This window comes from Neodiprion fabricii, chromosome 2 (genome assembly GCF_021155785.1).
Source record: "Neodiprion fabricii isolate iyNeoFabr1 chromosome 2, iyNeoFabr1.1, whole genome shotgun sequence".
Classification (NCBI taxonomy): Eukaryota; Metazoa; Arthropoda; class Insecta; order Hymenoptera; family Diprionidae; genus Neodiprion; species Neodiprion fabricii.
The window spans coordinates 26,860,826-26,886,808 of record NC_060240.1 but is presented as its reverse complement, the minus strand read 5'-3'; the positions used below and the strand labels follow the sequence as shown (position 1 = coordinate 26,886,808).

At 37.6% G+C, this 25,983-nt stretch overlaps 1 protein-coding gene across 2 annotated transcripts in view; it reads left to right on the top strand.

The window, feature by feature from the left end:
• LOC124175331 overlaps nt 1-25,983 on the top strand; it is a 101,801-nt gene extending 75,818 nt beyond the window's left edge. For both annotated transcript variants that reach the window (XM_046555449.1, XM_046555448.1), the window contains 5 exons: nt 6,896-7,006; nt 13,104-13,220; nt 17,574-17,644; nt 21,999-22,277; nt 23,510-25,983. In XM_046555449.1, the coding sequence (XP_046411405.1) occupies nt 13,148-13,220; nt 17,574-17,644; nt 21,999-22,277; nt 23,510-23,620 (534 nt within the window). In that variant the 5' untranslated portion in view covers nt 6,896-7,006; nt 13,104-13,147 and the 3' untranslated portion in view covers nt 23,621-25,983. The remainder of the gene's footprint in view (nt 1-6,895; nt 7,007-13,103; nt 13,221-17,573; nt 17,645-21,998; nt 22,278-23,509) is intronic.

Below are 25,983 nucleotides of genomic sequence, written 5' to 3'. Positions count from 1 at the left end.
GAAACTGCTCTGTAGATAATACGTACTTTTAAAACTCGTCGCACTTGCAGGATGGAAAAGCAATTTCAGGATAATGATTGCTCGTAATGATTCCCGGGATCGATCCTCTCACACTTTTGATCGAGCCTTGCTTTAAGATTGCAAGACAAAATTATAATAACGTTAGAGGGACGTTTCCTCGTTTCATAGCCACGGTAGATGGGAATTTTTGGAGAGATCAGAATTCCACAGGGTTTTGGGTTATCGTTTAGGATTTTTGGAATCGTTAACCAGCATTTCTATCGGATCACTGCAGGGGTTTTGGATTTTTTATGGGTTTTCAAAAAATTTTATGGGGAATTCCATGGGGTTCTGAGATTTTTTATCGGGTTTCAAGAAATCTAATGGGGAATTCCATGGGGGCTTGATAATTTCACCTGTTATTGATATTCAGACCCCATGGGGAACGATGACTGGCGGGGGTTGGGAATATTTTCATAGACGTCACGGAAACCCATAAAATATTGTATGAAAACGAGATAACTCACCTCGACGATAAATTCTCTTACCAAATCTTGCAATACCTTGGGTTTTTTCGGTTTCGCGGTATAATCGAGAGGTCAACAAAATGTGCAAACGAAGTCAGTGATAATGGGAATTCCAACCGAGTGAACAATGCGACGAGTGTTAAAAATTGTCGCGATTAATCGAGGTTCGACACATTTTCAAAACCTTATTTCGTCCGAAACTATATTCATCGATAATTCAGTCCATCGGTGCGTTGGGTGGGCAAAGAAGTTGATTATACCGCGTAAAATTCTACGTATTTGACAAGAATCGCCTATTTACGTACGTGAGTGAGCCGAGTCTCCATTATCCAGCAACTTACCGGTGCTCCCGTTCCACTTTGTCAACACTAAATAAATCTAGCACCCTCGCCGTGTTGTTAGACAGAATGAGAGACTTTTACAGTCTCGTGCTGTAGCGAATTTAAAAGGTTGAAATATACGTTGCCCGGTTTCTGAACGTACATCGTGATTACCTGTCCAAATTTCTCCCCCGTAGTTAATGTTAGTACAACGCGTCAACGGTGTGCAGTCTTCCTATTTTTCACGTGAATATTTTAACAGAGATGTAGAGAACGGCAGGGAAGGGAGACGGGATTATAGCTTTCTATTTTTCTTGGTTGAAAATGAGTCTTCCTCTTTATTTGGACGGGGTGAAAATCGCTTGCTTGATGAATTGATTGCGAGTCAATTTCGTTGTCTCTTTTTTTACCAGCCAAAGCAGTTGGAAGGTTTAATAGATTTTTGAAAAACACGCGTTTTCCAATTTTACGCGGAAAAAAAACAATAACACTACTTAGACAATTAGTTGGAACAAATATTGACACAATTGTTGAACTGAAACATGTTTGTATGCAGTATTTTCGTTGTTTCTGTACAGAAATAAATTATTGAAAGTAAAAATATTTCATTTCAAACTCGAATTTCATCACAGCGGATAAATATCGCGTGTGAATTGGATGTATACGCTGCAGCGGGGTGTGAAAGTGTTAATTCTTTTCTCTTTCACTCTCATTTTATCATTATTATTTTATTTCATTTTTTCCATTCTTCTTTGCAATTGATGAAATGCGATGAAATTTCCATACCTATCCGTACAGAGGCGTGAGGTGTTTTTATATCCTTGTGTGAGGCATGCGGCAACATCAGCAACACCCGATACGCTCTATTTTTCAAGTTATTTGAGGTCAAAGGTCAATAAAAGACCTTAAATAACTTTCGAAATAGTAGATTTATCACAAAATGACAACGGACCTTTTTTATAGAGCGTTCAAATCCCCGCAAGAATATATCTGCGAATTTCCTGCACGACGCATCGTTAGTCAGTTATAAAAATCAGAAGGATCAAAAACCATTTTTCCCACGTATTATTCTAACGGAAAATAGAAAAGTCCGATGAGCAACCTTTAAATGTTAATATGAAGAGTTCAAATTTTAACAGACGTATTTTTATACTTAAATAAAAAAAACTTTTGATCCTCTTTCGACGAATAGAATTTTTTTTTTCTGTTTTCTGAACCACCCAGGAGGTGAGGGACGAAAATATCGCCACAGGATCGAATCTGTATGTTTGTTCACGTTATTGTCCAGTCGTGGAAAAAAGATAAATAAAATAAAATAAAAAAAAAAAAAAAAAAACAGTACACCTTTGGGTAAACAATTTTCATTCAAAACACTTATACCTTATTTTATTCAAATTTATCCACCGTACGAATACTTTAGTCCCTCAGTGTACGTACGTGACGCGCTTATCGATGTGTAGTTTGATTAAAAAAAAATTCACACCCTCGTGCGTTTCGCTTTGAGAATGACGATCGTATCGGGTCGGCAAAGCCTGGGCATAGTTCACGGCCATAGCCGTCCGTGTCGTCGTCGCTGCACGTTGGCATGCATCCCTCTGTTCACACCCCCCACCCCCTTTAAAACTATCACACAAACGCTGTATCGGCTCACCCACGCTCCTCTCCGCGCTTTTCCGCCATATATTAGTAAAATTTTTCAATTTTCCACAGCGCGACGGAAGAAATTTTTTTTCCCACGACAAGCGCGGCGTGCATGTCATCTATCTCCGATGGGGTATTAAAGTGGGCTGCAGATCTCTCCTGCAGCGGAAGGCCAGTCAAACCCGTTCTCGCACTTCTGTATATCACCTCATTTCCGTACGACTTGTGTACGCTGTATATATGTATACCATATATATATATACATCTGTATGTGTGTATGCAATATAGATTTTCACTGCAATATCCCCGGCACGACCGCACGATATAACCACGCGAATTTGCGTTCAATCATAAATAACTCGGAATCGTTGTCCGTGCAGGGTGAGAATCGGTATTCTCGCATAGCCGCGTCGTCGGCTATGTGATAGGTAAAATTCCAAAAAAATCCACCAACGCGAGATGAAAAAACGAAAAAAAAAAAAAAACATGTCTTGTTTCGTTGCATGTTCGATTTTTCGTTTCAAATTTGAGAATTTCGATTCAACTTTTCCACCATGCAGATCTGTGTGAAATATTATGAGTTTCCTGTCCCCGTTTCCTATTTCCGTATCCTCTTGTTTCGCTTCGCGTACGTGTGCGAAGAGAGCGGGATTAGTATTCGCGATTTATCATCCCGAATGAAGCTTGGTGAAATATCACATGTCCCGCTTTTCCTGCAGATCGAGCGAGTAGGGACGAAGAGTTTAATTTATTAAAGAAAATTGTAGTGTGGGATGGGAGAAGAGAGAGAGAGAGAGAGAGAGATGCTAAATTAAAGGGCGTCGAAGAGTCGGTGGAGAGAAAAAGAAAAATTTCTACCTGTCTTGTCTTTAATTCTCTACACCGAACTACGCAATTGCGCGCGTAAATTTATCTGTAACGTACATACGTGTATATACGTATATTCATCCGTGACTGTATCCACGTAGGACGTTTTATTCCTCACGGAATACGAACATTCCATCCATTTTAATTCCAACGGATATTGGCACCGAGTCCCAGTCGGCCGTATATAACGTATCCGTTTCACCTGTATAGGTATATAAACGTAACTTGTATACATCTCAATACACACATGTGCGCAGATACAGTGCACTGCACGAGTGTGGTCGAGGTGCTTCGTAAAGTTTAGACAGTTGGATGGATAGACCGGTATTTCTCACTGTAAGCAAAAAGTGTACCGAATTAAAACGGAAAATTATCTTTGGCCATATCAGTGATGATCACGAAAATAATCGATTCCTCAATTTTTATTTTCATCCTTTTTCCCGGTTGACCGGATTTCGTGCAAAAATTACGTCGCGTTAAAAATCCAGGACCAAAAATTAATTGATCTTTTTTTTTGATGTTTCACCGTTCACCAGAGTCTCGAATTTGAACTTCTTAGTGATAATCGGTATTGAAACGAAGCTTTTTCAATAATGGTATAACAGAATAAAATAATCCCGACACAGCTTTTGTAACATCTATACTTATTGGCATGTTAAAAATTATTATATTCAGTGATTAAGGATGCATCGTTGGTGTGTATAATGATAACAGTAAATTTCAAACAAATAATTGTGGAAATATAATACGATATTAGTTAATCGAATCGAGTTGAATTTAAACAATTTTAAAATTGTTGAATTGGCACAAAGGAAGTAGAAAAAAATAGCTAAATAAATTCTCTACATATCGCTTAGATTTGATTATGCTTAGCGACGATGAATTTTTATTAATTCTTCTACATTTTTTTTTTAATAAATCGTCGGTTTGTCGAAATTTTAAACTGATAACAATTTCATGTACCTGCGTACCGTATTTTTGTGATTCACTAACGAGTTCCATGAAAATATCTGCCTCAGGCGATTTGTACGGAATTTATGTACCCATATAATGAGTTGCGAATTCATGGGGATTGGATGAATAACATGCTTTTGGCGTAATGACGTTATTATGATTGCGCTCTGTTGGTTGAAAATTGCGCTGTTCTTTCATTTTTTATTTTTTATTGAATCCGTTTTCAGTCACGTGAAATGACTGTTTTAATCAAATACGGCCTACAGATACAAGCCGAAGTTGGAAAACTTTTATTCGGTTATTATCGTTTTTTCGTTTCAAGGCTTTTCTAACCAGACGACGAGTAAAAATACGAGAACAACAAACAATAGAGTTGATTGAAAAATTCCAGTCAACCGATTGGGTATTTTCACATTTGAAGGAGGTCTTTTTTCGTTACCATCGCATCTCTATTCTCTAACGTATCTCAAGTCACGAATTCCTGCAAAACAAACGATTTTACAATTCGTTGGAAATTTCAATTCTCGAGTAATTCCACCGTCACCCCACCGGCTGGAAACGTTCAAACAATTTACGTACAAACAATCGAATGAAAATTGTTTTCATCAGCTGTTTCCCAGAGCTTGCCGATGTTTCAATTTGAAATTCCATAAGCCACGTACCTAATCCATGGGTGTTTACGGGTTAGCAGCGAGAGTATGGCGAACGTGTAAGCTGTCCCCTTTCTCCTCTTCTTTTTTTTTTTTTTTTTTGATCTTTAATACATGTGTAAATAATGCACGGCTCTAGATGAGTGATAGTTAGGCACGAGGGGAGGATTTTGAGTGGCAACAAAATCCACCGTCTATCAGCGGATGTGTTTCAAGTGATTTTTCCCGAACGCGGAGGATGCAGGCAGAGGTTTACCACCATCACCCCCTCTGGTTTATTCATTCCACTAGATTTGTCATCCCCGACGCCGAAGGCGGACGGTTATTTATTTTTATGTATATATACATATATATATATATATATATATATATATGTATATATATTTGTGTGTGTGCGGGCTGTTTTAACAATGCGTCAAAAACAACCTTCCGCGATATTGCGTACATAGAAGGAGAGACACTCCCGGGTTTCGCGTGATAACGGGCACCGGGACCGATATGAATATTGATTTCCTGTTTCTCACGCCGTTTCCCACCCCCCGTAACGTCCCTTTGCTCTCGCCGTAAGCCTGAGAATACCTACGCATAATATTTCTTCGCCCGGCGACGTTACTCACACTTCGAGATATCCCGGAGTTAATTTACAGCTTATTCCGCAGAGCTCAAACACGCGGACAAAGTAACGAAGAAACCTGCCGAGCCACCCTGATTTCTATTTCATTTTATTCCGCATATATTTACCCTACGAAGTATGTTGTACGTGTATTTGTTATTTACTCGGGAGTCTTTGATGTAGGTACGGAAATTGTACACGTGCTCGGAGATTTCGCTCATTACACAGATTTGAATCATTCTATTGGGAAGAACTCGTAATGAATACAAAGTTTAAGGAATACTGGAATTATGGGAAAGAGCTCAGAGATATCGATGCTTGATGTTAAATCACATGAAAAGTGTTGTAAATCTGATGGATTCGTTAGATTTCAATCCACGATTGCTCATTTTTTTACAAAACTAACAACTATCGTCTACAACGTTACTGAAATAGATTTTCTTTTCTTTCGCCAGTCTGTTTAACATTTCCATTTAATATTCAACAATGCCAGAATAATAAAAATAAAAAAATCCTTACTTCAGATTCGTAAAAATTAATCAACTGAATAATATAATCCGTGTTAGAATGACTTCGAAGAAATTAACTAGGTTATTAGCAATTTTTCAAATCATCGATATCTAAGCCTTCCGGTATTTCGGATTTTTACTTTTTTAAATAGCACTTCACACATCACGAATATAACAATTTGACGTAGACTCAAAGCGAGTCCATCCGGTAATAATATAAAAAAAGTATCGATTTTCAGAGATACGAACCTCCTTAAATCGAAGATCGTCACACTTTTATACTCAAACTGTCTCCAATTTGCTGCAAATTACGACGCACGGCTATCTATACGGCAATAACTTTGTACAGAGTTGTTTAGGGGGATGAAATTCTGTTTTATGTGAGAAAGTACAATCTGAGGAAATGAAAAAAAAAGGAGAAAAAAAAAAGATAAAGAAAAGGAAAATGAACGAAGAGAAAAGGGAAGAATAAGCACGCTACGGCTACACCGTATAGTTCTATATTTCCAGGGTTATGGCACCCCCGGCCATCCCTACTTGAATCGTGCAATTTTTATACACCCTGCGTACAAAAATGCCTCCGCCTGATCGCTTACGCAGGCTGGTCAGGCGTCAGGATGGGTATAATGGGATCGGCTGGAGTCCGCGTATTTTTTTTTCGGCGAGTGATACCGAAAGAGCCGCGGGGTGAGGGGGGTGTATTTTTAATATTTAACGAGATGCGAATATCGTCGAATTTCCTTTTCAGGTATTATACGCAGCATTATTGCGCACCGTTAAAATTAACGAATTCACATCTCATTTTACGTTTCAGGCTTTCCAAATAGCCGGCGTTATTCTCAAGCCAGGTCACTCACGCCGAAGATCCAACGCCGTTCGAGGGGTGGCAACGAAATCACGATCACGTGGCGGGAACTGAAGCGGGGTGAGTTTGATAACCGCTTTTTCCCACTAACGCAAAACAGTTGATCTTCGACCCAATTGAAAAGGTGCCAACTTGTGGATATATTTTTTTTTCTCCTTCTCTTTTTTTATCACAATTTATACGAGACTTCAATACGGGTGTTGAAACATTTTATCCAGCAATTACTGGAGCTAACGTAAAGGATTTTGAATTTTTTTTTTTTTTGATATTCGAAAACGTGCCGTGAGATTCGCAGAAAAATATTTTTAAAGATTTTTTATCATCGCTTTCTACGATGTCTTAAAAAGCAAATTTTTTTTTATCAAATTTCTAAGAACTTGGACAAGATTTTAATGATTATCGAAGAATTTCAAAAGATTCGAACAAAGTGAATAATTTAATAGATTATACTTTGATTTCGAATTATTTCAACGGATTTCAGATTAATTTAACAAGCATAAATGATCTCATGAAATTTCAAACCGTTCGGAAAAATTTAACTGTTCAATGTACTAGACGTTTCATGCACTGTTTAAAAATTTTATACACATCGATGTTAATTCATTTTTAATCGCTTTAAAATGACGGGAAATTTGGTATATAAGATTGATTTCCTTTCACGATGGCTTATTTTATTTGGAAAATTATTGAAACACCTTTTTTTTTATCACTTAGTACTCGATTTTACAAAATTCCACTGATATCGATTGTGATCATCAGATGACAATATCGAATTGACTGCTGAATGCGACCTTTAAACAATAGTACTTTGAATGACACGAGCAAACGAAGAGTAAAACCGATTAGATTTACAAGTTTTTCAATGATTTTCCAGCAATTTGGAATGGAGTATAGATATTCAAGCTTTTGTTTATAATTCCAGTATCTTTTATTTTCATATTTCGAAAGAGTTTCTCATATTTCCCGGAAACGACAGTATCTCTTAATAAAATCGTCAAACATTCATCCGATCCATTGCACGTCCTACGATTATCGCGGGTAAAACCTGCAGATGCGTTATCATCTGCCCGGATTAACGTAAGGAAATGCAAGCTAACGCTGGTCGGTAGATGTAAAGAAAATTACGCCCCCCATAGATCGCATTTAAATTGGAGGGGGTGATTAAAGTACCAACCCTTCTCTCTCCGAGCTTCAGGAGCGAGTTTTGGTCCTGCAGTATTCGGATGAGAATGGACGCGAGTTCCGGCAGCGACCCTCCCGCCCATTCAAATTAAGTTACTCATTTATACCGGGCACTTTGTTAAAATCCGAAACGGTCTGCTACATGCACGTGCCCGAACGGCCGAGATAGATAAGCGAACCTCCGCCGGGTCAATCCTGATCCGAAATCCTCGGAATGAAACTTTTCGCAGCGGCAAATTCTCGCCTCGGGGGAAATAAAGTAAATCTGATTAATTTCACCTTGGTTGGAAAGACTTTTTATCAACTCTTTCAGTCACAGAGGGATGCTCAGTGTCCTACCTCAAAAATTTACGTATTATTGTCACCGTTTATTGTTAATTCTGCCTTCAGATTTGCGATCAGCGGCTCCAAAAACCCTCGTGTAACAAGTTTCGGCCAGAATCATCAAATTTTTCTAGCTTTTACGATTTTACGTCCGCCATGTTGGATCTGGCATCTTGGATTTAGTGATAATTAAATTCTGACTTCACATTCGTGATCTGCGATCGCAAAAACCCTCGAGTAACAAAACTCAGGCCAAAATATTGAGTGGAAAAATGTGCGAGTGAAAATGTTCGAAAGGAAAAGATCAGAGTTACGAAGATCGAAACATAGGATTCTCAATTAGTATAAATAACGGGCACAATATTTACGTATCATAATGACGCGGAAATCAATGTTTTACCAATTTTTGTATTCTCAAAGATTTTTATTCTCCGTAAATGGATTTGGCGGAACGTCGTGCGCGGTAAATATATAAGTAGAAAATTTATATTTCTTCGTAAATTGTTGCAGTCAATCGAAATCAGAACTTTTGAATCAGAATTTAAAATGAGCGTAACGAAGATTTTTCGACAGAAGAGAGGGGCTAAAATACAGACGTTCGAAATGTACAGCAATCAGAACGTAAATGTCGATAATGCAGAAAAGTTCAAAGTGTACAAAGTCAGAATATGTAAAGAATGGTCAAAATGTGTGAAAATTGTGAAATCGTGATTGAACTTGAAATTATCATCAATGCATACTTTGGTTTTCCCAATCGTGAGCGAATTACGATTTTTATCACTCCTTTAAAAAAGATAATAAACGATTGTCACACAGTTGATAATTTTACAGACCGTTGTAACATCGTCCTAATCTCTTCACTTGAAGAGCTTCTATTTTGCGATTTATCTACATTTCTACCCTCACCCCGTAACCGGTTACCTTTTGGGTAAAAAAAAAAAACGGCGAATGATTCGAAAAATATGAAATCACGAAGCGACTTGAACCCCTCAAAGTTTTCAAACATATCTTGCGATAAAAATTCTCGCTCACCTGGAGTTGAAATCTCGTAGGTCATATTATTGAAGTTGATTCGAGGACTTCTCGAGTGCCTTTTGGTTCGGTTTGAAAGATGCGGGGTGAGTAAGTCAGTCCCTTAAGCAGTAATCGATTTGTGGATTTTGAAAGCCATTCCGGTAGACAGGCATGTATATATCGGAGAAGATTTGAAGATCTTTCGCCCGAGCGGAGACAATCAAGGGCGGTAGAGAGTGACGCGATCTGCCCTGATGATACAAAGTCGTTGGAATCGTGGATAACTTCAACCCCTACATAGAAAATCAGACACACCGCATTACCCAGCCGCTCTTCTACGCTTGTCTGATTTTTTTTCTTCTTTACTTTTTCTTCTCTCTTCTCGTCAAAGAGCGAAAACGAAGAGAAGGAACGAATGGAGGAGGGTGAAATAAAACCCAAACGATCGGATCGAAAAATGACGGATTACCGTTCCCCCCCCTCCCCGTCAGTCAGAGATAAAAGCTTCCGGTTATCCAATTCCCCGTGAAAGTCACCTGCGCTCAACTGTCGCTTCGATTACAGAGATATGTGTCTGGCCTCCCCTGCGTCCTTTATTCGCTCCGCGTGATTATTTAAAATTGGACACAACAGAGGGATCTCGTGTTTTTTTTTTTTTTTCATGGTTGACAATTTTTTCATACATCAAAAAAGAACCGAAACGAACAACGAACGAAAGAGCGTAGAATCGAGGTGCAATATTTTGCCACTTTTTCAATATTCAAAGCTCGATTATTCGCGACACTTTCCTTCGGAATGAGCAATGAAATGGAATAAAAATATTAGAGAAGTTTCGACGAGCGGATAGTGATTGTAATCGTTGAAAGTGTGCAATAACAATTTTTTGACACAATCAGTACGGATATTCGATTTTTCATCTGTTATTATCTTAAACTGTGAATTAGAATTTTATTTCGACTGGTTTTTCGGAAAAATCGCCCTGAAATATGCCTTTTCGAGGTTTTTTTGTTTTATTTTCGGAAATCTTATCAACACGTGTAACCATATCAAGGATTTTCTTTCAATGGTGAAATTTTCTCGTTCCTTTCATATTTTCTCGCTAGTAATACATTCTGCAAAATGCGACCCATAATAATTAGCATTAACGGTCTTTTCACGATTCAGTCGATCGTGGCTGCGGTTTAAATTTTTACACCAACGTATTCTACTCGTAACTTTCTTACGACTGCATGTAAAATAGTCTGATGTTTGCGATGAAATTTTTCTCAACAATTGAGTAGTTAAAGAAGAATCAAACGGAAATATGCAATTTGTCAAGACGCGTGCATTCAAAAGTTGTGAAAAAGCGGTTATTACGAATCGGATAGTCAAATTCTATTCAAAATTAGAATCGAACATTCGGAATAGCTCGAATAATTCGAATAGCCCGAATAATTCGAATAGCTCAAATGATTCGACTAATCATAATAGCGAGAATGATTCGAATTGTTTGGTTATTCGACGATTTACGGACCTCAAAAATCACTGAACGTTATTTTACACTGAACACGAAAATAGCACAGGTAATTTAATAACGATTTCGTAACTAGACAATGAAATCGGTAAACAGTTGAACTGTGAGCCAAGTTATTCGAAAAATTTGAATTACCTGAAGAATTCGGATCGTTCGAAGACTCGAATTATGCAAAAAGTTTGATTTATTCAGCCAAGTCGAGTTATTCGAAGACTCAAATTATTCGTCGTTTCGAATGATTCGCCCACCCCTACTGGAAATTTCTTACAAGATTTCTGGTATTTTAATTCGTCCTTAATAAAGTTTGAAAATCATGGATAGAAATGATATAAGTATCAAGGACTAGTGTCGAAGTAACGATAAATTTGAGGGTCACTTCCAGGACTCCGTAGGATTATTGCGAAGGAGGACTGGACACCCTGATCATCTACGTACAATGCAATGACGTAACTTGGGGTAATTAATTACGGTGAAAACGTGTTTGCTCGCCGTGTACCGTATAAAGCGTGGACCATCTAACCGTATACTTACGGCATAGCGTAATCAAAATTCCTCGAGTTCCGCACTGTACGCTGTCGTCAAAGGATAATTACAGCAGTCTGAGTGTACGCGCATCCTGCCTGCTGCGTGAAATATTTATAGTCGTACAAAAGCACACCGGCGGGTAAGCCGGCGGTATTACATCCACAGTCTTGCCACAAGACGAGCATAAATCGTTGGAAGAAAAAAACGTATTGTTGCCGGTTATTGTTGTTATTTTTATTAGATTTACCAAGAATTCCTCGTGACTCGCGCGGCAATTCCGTCGCGAGCATCTCGGACTCGCGGCCTTTAATCCCGATTCACTTCTCATCGTCATTAATTTCTGCGTCCCCGTAAGCTTGCGGAACGGACGGAAGAGACGTCGCATAATTCATCTCGAAAATGACGCTCGTTCAACGTGTTTAATCCGAGAGTCGTGTTTTCACATGTAGAATAATTTCTCGAATCGTGAGAAAGGCTCGTCGAAAAAATACAAATTCAGCATCGAAAATTACTCTCTGTCGAACAATAAGTAGAAAAAGTCGGTCAGCGTCATTTCCTCGATCTGAATTCATCGGCAATTTTTTCCCAATTATATCCGCATCGATCGCTCGCTGACTCACGACGAAACTGCGGTAACAATAATAGGCACCAACGATTGTTTCCCTCCGGAGAATAATTGGTTGATTTGGGTACGGAATCAGCCGGGCATACACGAGAGCCACATACTGTGCGGTAATCTCGGGTGTACAAGGTACGTAAATCCGAGGGGTGAATATTCGAGAAATTCGTTAATTTCCTCACTGGTGTGAGATGCTACGATGGCTCCCGTTAGGGATCGTCTCGATCGATTAACCCCGAAGCGGATCCTGGAGAGCAGACCGAAAGTTGAATCCTTATCGTTAGTCAGGCATCCTGCTAAAATCTATGGCTTTCGCCGCTTTCCTGCAGCCTCATGTGCTGCCGTAGACTCTATAAAGGGATTTATCCTCCAGCACTTCGCCCCGCCCAAAACCCTTTCCATGTAAGTACGGATTTGCGAGATCCTATTTCAATAATGCATCCCTCAATTCCCCGCTACGAATAATTGATCAGAGAAGAATTTCGGAAATTAGAATCACACGGGTGATTCGCACCCTCGAAGCTTATCGCAAAATTCACTGTCCGGAGGAACTTGGTTTTGTCTAATCAATATTTAAAAAAATTTTCAGCCTCATTCGAACAAAATTTCAACCGAGTATCGTGAATTTATCAGAATTGCCTTTCGCTGCGGTCGGTATTCCAAAATGGCGACAAACCAAAGTCTTTCAAGGCGATTACTTTGTACCGCGACCGAAATCTTGGGAAAAAATTTACGGACTGATTTTTTGCCGTTGTATCACGTATGCGTGAATTTTTTCAGAATTTTTTGTCAACGGAGTTAAAATTTATGCGGTTTCAAAATCGCGAGGTGGAACAACGCTCACCGTGAATCCGGAAATATATCCGATCAGTTTCTGACGAAGAAGTCGAAACCTTGGAAGATGTTTGACACTGATACGCGACTGGAAACGTCTGAGAAAAGCCGAGTAACATATTTTAGTGAAAAATGTCATGTTTCAGCGTTGAGCCTGCTCTGCGTGAGGTCGTCGTCGGGCAGCACCGCGATGCTGGAGGCCCCACCGGGCAGCCACGAGGACCTGGTCGAGGCTGCTAGGATACCGTGCACACAGCAATCGGGTGAGTACATCAATTTGGATTATTTTTCTAGTAAAAAACCGATTCGAACATGGCAGCGATAAAAAGCGAAACAATGAAAACCGGGCGGAACTTGACCCGGGACGGCCTTTAATCCGGATAAACAAGCGTCCGTCTACTCGTGTCGCAGCCGTTTTTAAACGGATCAGCTTATAAAATGAACTTTCGAGCTTTTGACAGTGAAGTTCGAGTCGCGTACCTGCAACGCCGTGTAGTTAAATCCGGTACACAATTTGCGGCTTTGGAAAGACTTCAGCATCCACCTATACGTCCGTGTTCTCGCGTATATAGAGTGCATACACACGGCACAAACGACGCGAAAATCTACTCGCGGATTACGCCGCAAGCACTGCGAATCCAGAAGCGGTATATCTGCTCAGGCGAGGCTAGCTGGAGCAACGAAGCGAGGCTTTGTTAGCTGTGTGTTTAAATGCGAGATTAGCCAAAACGCCTATAAACTTTACTATCAACGCTAATTCATCGCGCGAATAACTCGCCTCCTGTTATCCTTCGAAAAAACTGTCAATCAAAATATTCGAATTCCGTATTTATTTCAATTCTATTACATCCGTCAACGTTTCGGACTGTAAACTTACTTACGTGTTTCAAATAATCAAGCCTGTACCATTATCTAATCAGTCATAAATTCGCTCCGACTTGACATTCCCGCAAGGTTCAATTAACAAATTATGGATCCTGAGTTCAACTCTTAATTTAAATCAGTTTCAGTCTGATTACAACCAAGTTAATGAAATAAGTCGAAACAGTTCTGAATTTCATTCCTCTTCCGGAGAGACAAGTCCCGCAGCTCGAGTCTTGGTTCTTCTCTTCCTCAAGTATTACAGTTACTTTTTCAAACAAACAGGTCACAATTGAAAGAGTAACCTACAAATTCGTTTTTCATACGTGAAAGAACATCGTCAAACGGTAGAAAATTCTAAGAAAGCGATTTTCGAACTGTGCGTTCAGAATGCCGATCTCCGATTGTGTAAAAAATTATCCAATAATCTCACCTCCACTCTGATATTAAAACTTCGAATTTATTCCCACCATTTGTCCCGATGCTTTGGGTTAGAAAGAAATGGCAACCAGCCAACGCCTCGCAGTCGTAATTCACCAACGACGTGTGTACACCACATACGTATCTACGAATACACACCTATACAGTACATGCCCATTGTACAGGTATACATATATGTGGAGAACACCGGCCCTATTGATTTTTAAACAATTTATAAGCTTGCTCCAGGAAAGGTACCAATTTTCATTTCTTCCTCTCTTTCATTCGATACCCAGATTTATTGTCCGAATAATTAAAATACACATATTTCCTCGGTATGCAATCAACGTCTGTTTTCAATAATTTATTTTATCAAATTCAAATCAATTACATAAATCAGGGGTAAAATTCTTTCATATCTGTTGAGCTTGTACGCAAAAAAAAACCAAAAAAATAATATCCTGTATTTTCATCGTTTTTTTATCCTGACCGTTGAAGATTTACGATATTTAATCACATATTTCGAGGTTCGTATAATTTCGGGCAATGAAAAAGGAATGAAAACGAACAAAAATAAAACAGAACAAGAAAGAGAAGAGGAGGACAGTGCAATAATAATAATCACAAGGGTGTGTATTGTAAGTAGCGGAGAGAAAAAAAAAAGATGGCAAAAAAATGAAAAGCAAAATAAATGAATGACATAACGGGGGGGGAGGGGGGGGGGGGTAGGAGTAGCCTTCGATTCTAATTGAAACGTCACTTGAGACTGTATGGAAGGATTCGGGGATCGTTAGGCCTTAAATTACCGTAGAAATTAACCTGCAGCTCGCCTTCACGATGAGCGCGTGGCGATGAATATTCATATCGCATGAACCGTTCGAGGAGGGGGTTGAAAATGTGTCGAGAGTGGAGAAACAGGGTCGAAGGAAGAGTGCGCGAGGTTTGACGTAACGAGAGAGAAAAAAGAACGGGTAAAAATTTTTCCTTCTTCTTCTTTTTTTTTTTTTTTTTTTTTTTTCTTTTTATTATTTATTTTTTCTCTTCTCTCTCTTTGGCAGAACCGGAAGGTAAAAAGAAAAAATTCATTCTCCCCGCCTCTGGTGCAGAATCACTTTACGCGGACGTAGTTTGAAAAATGCAGAGCTCCGTTCTAGTCGCGATGCAACCATAATGTAGTATATTATAACGTATACACGTATGTACATATAATATCGTATGCATATGCATTTGCGTAGGTGGTTACCCGTGTACCGCCTTCTACTTTATACGTTGGAGGGGGTGGGAGGTGAGGGAGGTGAGGGGGGGGGAGTGTCTCGCTAAAGTAAAAACTTTTCCTTCGCCAGCGAGAGGATTTATCGGACGGACGGTGAGGCGCAGGGATGGAAATCATGTCGCCTTACCCCGAAGCTCAAAGTCGATGTTGTGTAAAAAAAAAAAAGATCGAGAGAAATAATAAAAAATCTTCGTGTATTTTTCAGCCGCCTTTTTTTCTTCTTCTTCTTCTCTCTCCATTCTACTCGTTCTTCTTCTTTCTTTTCATTATATTACTATTCTTATCATACGAAAAGGGGGAAGAAAGTTTGGTCATTAAAACGCCCTGAGCGGAGTTTCCGTGACGACGATACAAGGTGCAAGTCCAGAGGAAAAGATTCTCTTATTCTATTTTTCACTTCTTTTAAACACCGCGAAACTTGCGTCCAGATTTCAAAAGTTTCACTTCTGTTCACCGGATCGTTCGTTTTAATCAGCAAATCATCCGTGCGACTCTCTTTCTCTCTCTCTCTCTCTCTCGCCATCTCCGTCACTCGCTATCTCTATTTCCATCCCAATGCGCGTCGTAATAATTAGCACACGAATACACCTATATATATTCGTAGGCACATAGCCTACCGCAGCGGTTTATTTCAACGAGGAAATTCGCCCTTTCCGGTTCCCTTCGTCATTAGGCTTATAAATTTCAAACTATTTAATTCTTCGGAACTACCCAAGTTCCGTCTAACTTGTCTTGTATATATATACACAAGTATACAAATATGTATATGCCTGCCCTGAGATGGAAGGGAAAAGTTTTTATTGGCTCTAGGAAACCGCTTCTTGAGTTCACTGCTGGGTCGGAAAGAGAAAAAGAGAGAGAAGGCGAACGACAAAATTCACTGTTCAATTTCGCTATAATTCATAATCAATCAAATTTCGAAAATCTCGCGTATATGAGGCTGATTCCGGTGTAAAGTAAATTTTTGAAATATTTTTCTTTATTATTTGAACAAAAAAAGGAAAAAAAAAAAACTTATCGACCTAAGAACGTGAAAATTGAGTATTGCCTCCACGAATAAAAAAATAGTCATCAAAGTATTTTCTATATCTTGTTACAACGTCACGATTCGCGATTAAAATATCAAAAGTTAGTCTTGCGAATCTGCAGAGGATACGAAAATGGGAAGAAAATCGACGATCTTATTCAAATTGCGCACAACAGCGCGATGTCGAAGAGCGATAATTTCTGCAGGTCGAAAATGGGCAATAGCCTCGAATCTAATGGCCTGAGGAGATGAGAACGAGGGCAGACGGGAGGGGGGGAAGATGGCGACAATAACTCTTGGACCGTTCTTCGTTCGATGGTCATTGACCCAGGAACGATATACATACAGTTTGTCGTCGTTTCATGAATTATTTAACGACAGTTAAGTACCTCTCGGTGTATTTGCTTCCAAACCGAGCCGAACTCTGCGACCGTCTCACTCGATTTCACCCCTATCGACCTGAAACTCGCGCTGAGCTCAGCTACGCCAGCTGCGATCAACCGAAACCTATCAAATTGTCCCTCGGACCGGTCTCTTTCACTCACGGTACGGTATAATCGCGATTTTTCTCTCTTTCTTGACAGCGCGATATTACAAAAACGGTCGAAAAGGAACTCCGGGTTCGGTCAGGTTGAAGCTGTTATCTTGGAGCTTTTCAAAATTCATTGAACAACCCAAGGAAAAAAAAAACGGAAAAATCGGTACCATTTTTACAAATGGATATTAGTCTTTGAGAACAAAACCGACGGATCGATCGCTTAAACGTTACAACCGGACAAATGTCATATTTCAAAACACTAGAAGAAAAACCAATCGGTCAATTTGATAATAAAAATTCATCCCGTCCACAAATTTTTTTTTTTTTTCTCGTTATACAAAATTCAGCTGAATCTTGTGATGGATAATTATTGAATTATGAATCGGGTCCAAATCCTTCCCGTATTGGCAGGAATAAGCTCTGCGTAAAAAAAAAATAAAGAAATAAATAAGAAAATAAAGATTATATAAAAGCGAAGAAATTCATTCTGATTTCAGATCTCGACGCTATGTTGTACGGCTACACAAACAGTATTTACGTGCTGGACCATGCGCAGGAATCGTTGCCGGTAGGTGATCAGAATTTCTTAAACAATGTACATATTCTGTAACAATAAACTGTGTTGAAATATGATTTCTAAATTATATCAAACCGTCGGGATCGGTTATTTTTTTATTACAAATTTTCTCCACGTCAGGCATTTGCTTTCACGCTTTGACGGTTAAAATAAGAACACCAAGCTAGGGATGTACGTCTGTTTATGTATATAGGTAGTACGATCATATCTCGGTAATTGCTATCAAATTGGTAATAATTACAATTGAAATTAATTATTCCGACGCGGATATCACGGATTCTCAGTTAAAACTGTAGATATGCGTTTATACGCGAAATATATACCAGTGCAAATTGGAAATCAATTTGCGTATGCATACTACATTACATAACTGTGTGCGTGCGAGTGTATACAGACATATTTGTATCGCTATTAGCCGTGCGCTGGGTTTTAATTGAATGAAATTCAATTATAAATTTAATTGAAACTCGTAAAATCTGTGTGTGTAACGCAGAATATTAGGATGGGAATATAACAACACGATGGCAAATGCAGGATTGTATCAATTTCACCGAAACACAATGCGCGGCTTGACGATATAATGCAGTTGTACGTAATAACCAGCCTCGAGTTTACGCCAACGATAATTAATACACGCTTTTATTAAACCGGCTCTTGGCGGACGTAATTTTTTATAAAATTGCCAATTACACACGTGGTGTGAAATTTTTGAAAAATTGAAACAGCTGCACAATGAATTTCGGAAAAATTTAACTCGCGAAAAATGTGCCAACTGTGTATTTAATGATTAATTCTCTAGCAAAACTTATACCCGATTTAGACTGTTAAATTTTAATGATGTCGTAAAAAAGTTATAGAAAAGTAGACATTTGAATTTCAGAAATCTGATGTACCAATTAACGCCTGAATGGTGGCAGTTGAGAAGAAAATTTGTACTTGCGAATCAAAATCGTTTATACTCATTCATTTTCTACCTCGCGTTAGGAAGCAGCAATTAATTAACTTTTTAATAATTCAAATCAGCAACGTCTATCAAATATGAATAAAACGCGACAAAACGGTAATACTTATAATTTACATCAGCTTAAACTTGCAACAATCGGTACTTCACAAGTTTGCCGTTAGGCATATTAAATTCAAATTTATATTTTCACGTATTTTCCGAACTTAATGTATGTTCAAATCTTTCTCGAACGACTTCAATATTCTCACAATATCTCCGATCGTCGTTCGGGAATCTAATTTTCATCAAAATCCAGGGGCGGGGTTGAAGTTCCGAAGGAGCTTAATTCCGAATTATTCGGTGACGAAAGAAGTGAAAAAATAAAGCATTTACGAAACAACAAAGTTTCGAATGGTTGGAAAGCCGATGGCTCAAAGTTCGAAATGCAAGATGCCGAAAATTCAAGTTCCGATAAAGTAAAATTCAGAAAGTCAATATACTCACGCAACGTCGTTTACTTAACGAGTTGGTGTAAAAAATCAGAAAAACTAAAAATCAGAATGACCAGAATTCCGAACGTAAGAATATCGAAAATCCAATACAAAAAAAGATCAAATTTGTGAAATTTTACCAAGTCATAAATTCACAGAACTGAAAATATTCGGTTAGTCGAAATTACGATGTTCAAGATTATAAAATTTTCTCATTTTCGCAGTTTCGGAACTTGAGCGTCGGTTTTCGTACCGTTCGAAACTCTGCTGTTTCGTCCAAGTTCGATTTCTGTACTTCAAGTTTCGCCACCAAAAAATTCAGAGTTTGGTGCTTTCGGAACTATTGAAATTCGCAATTTCAACCCCGCTCGAAAATCGATTTTCTTCGACTAAAGCCCGCCTTTTCAAACAACAAGGTAACGCAGAGGCTGCGTCATCGCGAAACTGCATGGCCTGCTTTTTGCGGGAAGCGTCGATTAGTTGGCCGTAACAATTAGTCCTGGAATCCCAGGATCATTCGTTTATCTTGAATCAACGTCCGGGGTCGCAGCGATCACTTGCCGGTTGGGATTCGCGCATCCGTTATTATGCAAATAGCCTGACATTAGCGCAAGAAATACAAGTGTTCATCGAGCTAGCAATCGCTTTAATTACCAATTAAACAGCTAACCGCTTCTCGTTATTTTAAACTGTGAGGGAATCGCCGAATTTCGTTGCCCAAACTAACGGCCGCGATTAATAATCCAACTACTTCCTACAAACGCACACTGTGAAAAATTTCATTTGTAGTAACTGGAAAAATTCAGTAAAACAGGTATCGTTAAAAAACACTGTTTGAATATTGTTGGAATTGCGAAAAACGAGGCACGCCTAACCATTTTGCGCTATCGACGATCCTTTTTTGGTAATCGCAACGCAAAATCAGTTTGTGAGGTTTACTCTACTTTTTTAGTTAAGCAAGGCTTTAACGTCAATTTATCCTTGCACAAGCATTAAATTTTCGCAACAGTTGCAAAAAAATATAGCAACAGTGATCGTAATGAGAAAGAATAGTAAAGGATAAGAGACTTTCCGGTAACAGCTAGAAAACTAATTTTCATTTTCTATCTAGAACTATATTTTTCGATTGTAGTAAAAAATGAAAATATTTAAGGACTGAGCGGTTACCGGAATTAAAAATTTCCGTCGATGCGGGAAAAATTGCTTTAGCACAAAAAAATTTCACAAATTTTGAGGTAACTTTTTTCTACGTGTTTTACAAAAATTACGATACGATAAATTAATGAAATTTACATTCATTATAGAAAACTGTCAAAAAATGATTTTACTTGTCACAAAAATACTCATAAATAACAATTACATTATTAGTTCTAGATCATTTCATCATTTTTCTCAAAACTTTTGATGAACAATCAATCCCAATTATTATTACCGATTTGAAACGATATGCATCGATGAAATTCATTTCTATATTCCTTCATCAATGAACGAAAAGTTTGCACATCTTATTGCACAAAAACTGTTTATTTATTTATTTATTTATTTATTTTTTTTTCTTTGTAAATATTTCAAAACTATCCCGTCACAGAATTTCTCTTCATAATATTTGTCTTCAAGGAGTAATTTTTCTCGTCGCGTAGCGTCTGGGCTTCCGGGAACCGAACAAAGTGGATATAAAGAGAAGTTGTGAAAGAATGAAAACCTCTCTGGAAAATTACTTCTAGGACAGAAAGGCAGGGATAGGTATACAGTTTGACGGACACAGCAGAGAGTTAGTACAAACTCTTTTCGCGTTTTTCCTTTCACACGTGCGGTGCTTTTTTTTTTTTTTTCTATTCTTTTCCCTGCACCAATCCTTGCACGCTTTTACTCGTAGCTCCGTTATAGTTTTCACATCAGAAAAAAACCACTCTGTCTATCTCTCTCTCTCTCTCTCTCTCTCTCTCTCTTTCTCTCTGTTCTTCGGCAAACATTTTTTCCATCATTATTAAAACCCATCACGGTCTATTTTCACTTCGAAATTAAAAAAAACTGTTTCCAAAAGCGAGTACGAATTTGTCAGAAAAAAATTTTCAACCTTTGATCATTTTGATTCGAAGTCCTGCGTCGTGTCGGAATTTTTTTCGAAACTCCTTAATTTCTCCACGACTGCTGGACAATTCATTAAATTATTAAATTTAGTTTTAGACGTTGCGGAAAAAATTGTCGGGATATTGGAACACTTTTGATTTAGTATAAAGAGAATAGAAGTGAAGATTATTCTTGGAATTTGACAGTCGAAAAAGATGTTAATGGATGATCAATGTGGAAAGAATTTTTTTATGATCCGTCACAACATTCCAATTTACACAATGATTTGCTAATTCGAAAGAATAGGTATTACAGTGAATGGGGAATTTTTTTGTTAAATGGTTTTCACACTGCATCCTTAAAAGTAACGATCCGAATAATTTCATTTTAATTCATGTATCATGCATCACCTGATTCTGTGTTAACTTGGGAGGAAATTTTTTTTTTTAGAATATTTGATAAACGAATAGATCAGTGAAATTTCCGAAGAAAACTAAATTGTCATAACGCCACAGAAGAAATGTGACTAAAGTTCGGGGCGTTAATTGAAACGGAAATTCATAAATTATTACCATTAAATCACAAATTTTTTAACTCGTAGTTTCGTTGAAACGGACATTCGTAAATCGAAGCAAAAAGTACGAAAAAATATAGATACAAGCACAATGAAACAACGAGTTTCTTTTTCGTTGTCATCGTCGCGAAATTAATGAAAAGTTGTTTCTCGGAAGAAAGTCGTAGACGTGAAAAATGGAAGAAATGATGGAAATTAGCGGTTAAGCTTGAGTTGACTGTAAATTGGATGGGAAAAATAATGAACATCGTTAATTACCGATCGCAGGACATGGACATGCTGCAGCTATTCGCCTCGCCGGCGGGAAGAGCGTTGGTGGTGAACGAAAGCCAGCCGAAAGGTTCGATGCTGACTTCCTGCCTGTCGCGAGAATCGTCGTCGAGGTCGAAGAACAGCTGCAGACGAGCTTCGGGAACGGGAACCGCGAGTGCCCCGGCATCGCCTCCTCGACACCGGAAGTCCAGCGCCGAACTTTACAAGGAAGCGGCGGAGATACTCGGACTCACGTGCTCGATGACTGACAGCTGTCGATGCATCGACTGCCAGGTGAAAATGAGGGGATGGAGATTTTGGGAAACGCTTGGAAAAAGCGACAATTTTTGGGTGTAGGGTGAAGAAATTTGGATAGAATAATCAGGTTTCAGAAGGTCATTGTAATTGCGGATTTCCAAATGTTTAACAGTTGGTCCAGATTTCACGGTATTTTGAGTTTTGGAAAGACGAAGGATAGACAACCGAAATAGAAAATCAACGTATCGAATAATTTTGGTGGGGTGGATATAAAAAAGTGGAGTGATCGGAAAATAGCAGAGTTGCAATATCGACGGTTTGAAAACTTGATTATCTGGATCAGAGAATTTTTTAAATTTTGAAAGTCCGCCAGGTAAAAATGACGGGACAAAACGTGTTGAAAACTTTAAACGACAATTTTTGGATGCAGGGTGTAGAAATGAAGAAGATTTAATTAAATTTTGAACAGTTGTCGAAATATACGAAAGCAAAATAGAAAATCAACGTATTGAGTAATTTTAATGGGGTGGAGGTAAGAATATAGTAAGATCAGAAGATAATAAAGTTACAATATCGAATGTTTAAAGACTTGAAAATCTCTTTGATACAATTTTTAAAAATTTAGAAAGTTAAAATATAGAGCAGTCAAATGATGGAAAGCTAATTTATATTAAATCGTCAAAATGAATAAGTGTTTGATTTTCTATACTTTACATTCCCGGTTTTGATTTTCCCGTCTCTCGACTTTCTACATCTCGAAATCTTATGAAACAGATTTTCGCGACGTTGAAAATTCGATATTCGGCACTTCTACTGTCTTATGCTTGTATGCATCAGGTGGTTGTGAAAAACAAGAATAGCCGATTGACAGAAGAACCAAAGTATCAAATTTTCAGAGAGGCAAAAATTTGATTCGTCGAGTGATCGGAATGTAGAAATTCCAAATATAGAAAATTGAAAATAGAGAAATTGAAATAGAAAAACACAAAATATAGAAAGGTCAAAAAACATAAAGCAGCAAATTCTATAATCTGCTATTATCGAGACGAATTCTAACGATTCTACATTTTAGCGTTCCATATTCCAACCTTTCTATAATTTTGGTTCTTTACACTTCGACCTTCTACATTTTTGGACTCAGCAAATCGGACTTTCGCTTCTTTAAAAATTCTACATTCACAGCCTACTGACTTTTTGATATTTCTATACTTTCCCCCCCACCTGTTATCTTCCTCATTTCTCCGTTTCTCATCGTCTTTCATTCGCAGAGCAACTACTTTGACTGCGAGGAGGATTACGGCGACACGAGAACGGAAGTCGCCGCAGGCACGCCGATTCTTCACGCTCTTTCGCATCCGCTTACTTGTACCATTCAGTAGCCTCTATATGTACATATTTATATTACATTACGTAGTAAATTTATTATTGCAATTTACCCACATTACGATGTACCGTTTATCCCGATTATCTTCACGGCGAAAGCTGCAGCTTTACAGAAGTATTAACGAGAAACTGAATCGAGCCGTTTGTGAAATGGGAAAAAAATAAATTAACATTCCATTGGCCTAAGGAGATTATTCACGGAAATTTGTGCGATTAGTTACCGATTTTCTTTCTTTCTTTTTGTTTTCGAAATTAAAACCAACAAAAAAATTCACCATCTTCCATAGGACACGTTTTTTATCAGTAATTCCTCTTACTTTTATTCGGCAATTCGTTAGACTAGATATCTAATCCTTACTGGTTTCAACGACGTAAATTGTTTACGATTACGAGTGAAAAGGAGAAATGAAATACTCAGCTTTTACGGTGAACCTGATCGAATGGAATCTTTCACAGTTTATATACCTACTTATACATACACGTACGTATTAATCTATAACCGCAACAGACTTGAGGCGAATGAATAATTAATTAATCAAATTATAACTACGTTACGTATTTCCAGTCAATGTTAATGTTGATATTACGAGAAAAATTGCCGGAGGTGTATGACTAGGGTAAAACAAACGTGCGCATAAACTGTAGGTAAACGAAACCTGCGTTATTGTGTACTAGATAGATTAAACTTGTACGGTAAAAAGAGGAAACAAAAGAAAAAAAAAAAAAGTACGTTTTACATTTCGAAAAGAATAATAATATTAGTAATAATGAGAAAGCAAGAGAAAAAAAGAAGGGAAGAAAAACAGCCGAGGTCTGTTTCGTATTATTATGTTAGAGATTAAAGAATTATAACGATAATGTTAACGATAAACGTAACGTGAAAAACGCTTGGCTCAAATCGGACGAATTTACCCCAATCACAGATATGCCAAATTACGCCAAAATTCTTTCTTTTATTTTCATTTCACTAATATTACATACAATAAAATAGTATTATATAATATACACATATATATACGTACATACCTACGATATTATAGACATACTTACAATGTACTGTATACTTGTGTATAATAGTTCTAATGTTGATAAGCAGAAGTGGAATAAGGAAGAGAAAAACGATGCCGTATATAATATAATATATATATACATATGTATGTATGTTATACATATATGAATTTGCAAGTGAATATAACGTAATGATATACATGATATTGAATGTATGTTTTACTATAACAATAATAATAATAATAATAATATTAATAATAATAACGACGATGATAATGATAACAATAATAGAAATTATTTTATCCACATAAGCCTGGATAATTGCAAATACTTGTGTGTGAAAAAAATTCTGTTCTTTCGATAAACATGCGATTAAAAATGTTCGGTTATTTACCAAAACTTGATGCGTTTAAAAATATGATAATAATTTCGAATAAGGAGAATTGAATATTTCATAAAATTATAAAACTCGACGATTTTTCCAACGCACTTTACAAAGTTACTGAAAATTCTTGAGATGTTTAAGAAATTCATTTTCGCTTCTTGATCAGGTCTGTAAAGTCAGCAGCGATTCTTTGAAAATCGATAAGGACTTAAAAATCAGCATGCGAATAGACGAGTAATATAAAAATAATGTTATAATTGAGCAGAGAATATTGAAAAAGAAATAACAACTCGTGAACGGCAATATTCGCACGGTGTTATTATGCAATGTATAAAATACATTTTTCGTTTTGTTAAAAATTGAAAAAAAGAAATTCATAAGTATTTCTCAGGCCTCGTTTTTATGTGTACAATACATCAAAGTGTTTTCCGTAAACTTGGAGATGACTTTGCACACGAAAATTGCAAGGTCCGTTAATAAATATTCCAATATTAGGTGACAATTAATTACCACTGCCAAAACAAACTCAATATTAATCGGTACTTGAAATTTCCAACATTTCTCTCTCTCCCTTTTGCCTTCCAGATTTCTCTTCTCAACGTTGAACGCGTTGAATGTAGATTCAATATTTCAATTTGCAAAGAAGTAATAATACTTGGTACGATCTTATATTCTTATATCTTAATGATTATGCAGATCTCGCGATTCCGTGAAATGAGACTAATTGAACACACAGTCGAATTGAGAAATTGATCAAGTAAAGGGAGCAAGAATAATAGGCGAAAAATTATTCAGAAAAATAAGAATTTTAAAAGAATAATTAAACAAATTGTATACTACGTATCTACATAAGTGGAACATTGTATCACCTCGACGGTTAGTTAAAATTAACTTCATCGGATACCATGGACAAATGATGCGTCGAAAAAAAAAACAAGAATGGTCTTTGAAGAAACGCAAAGAAAA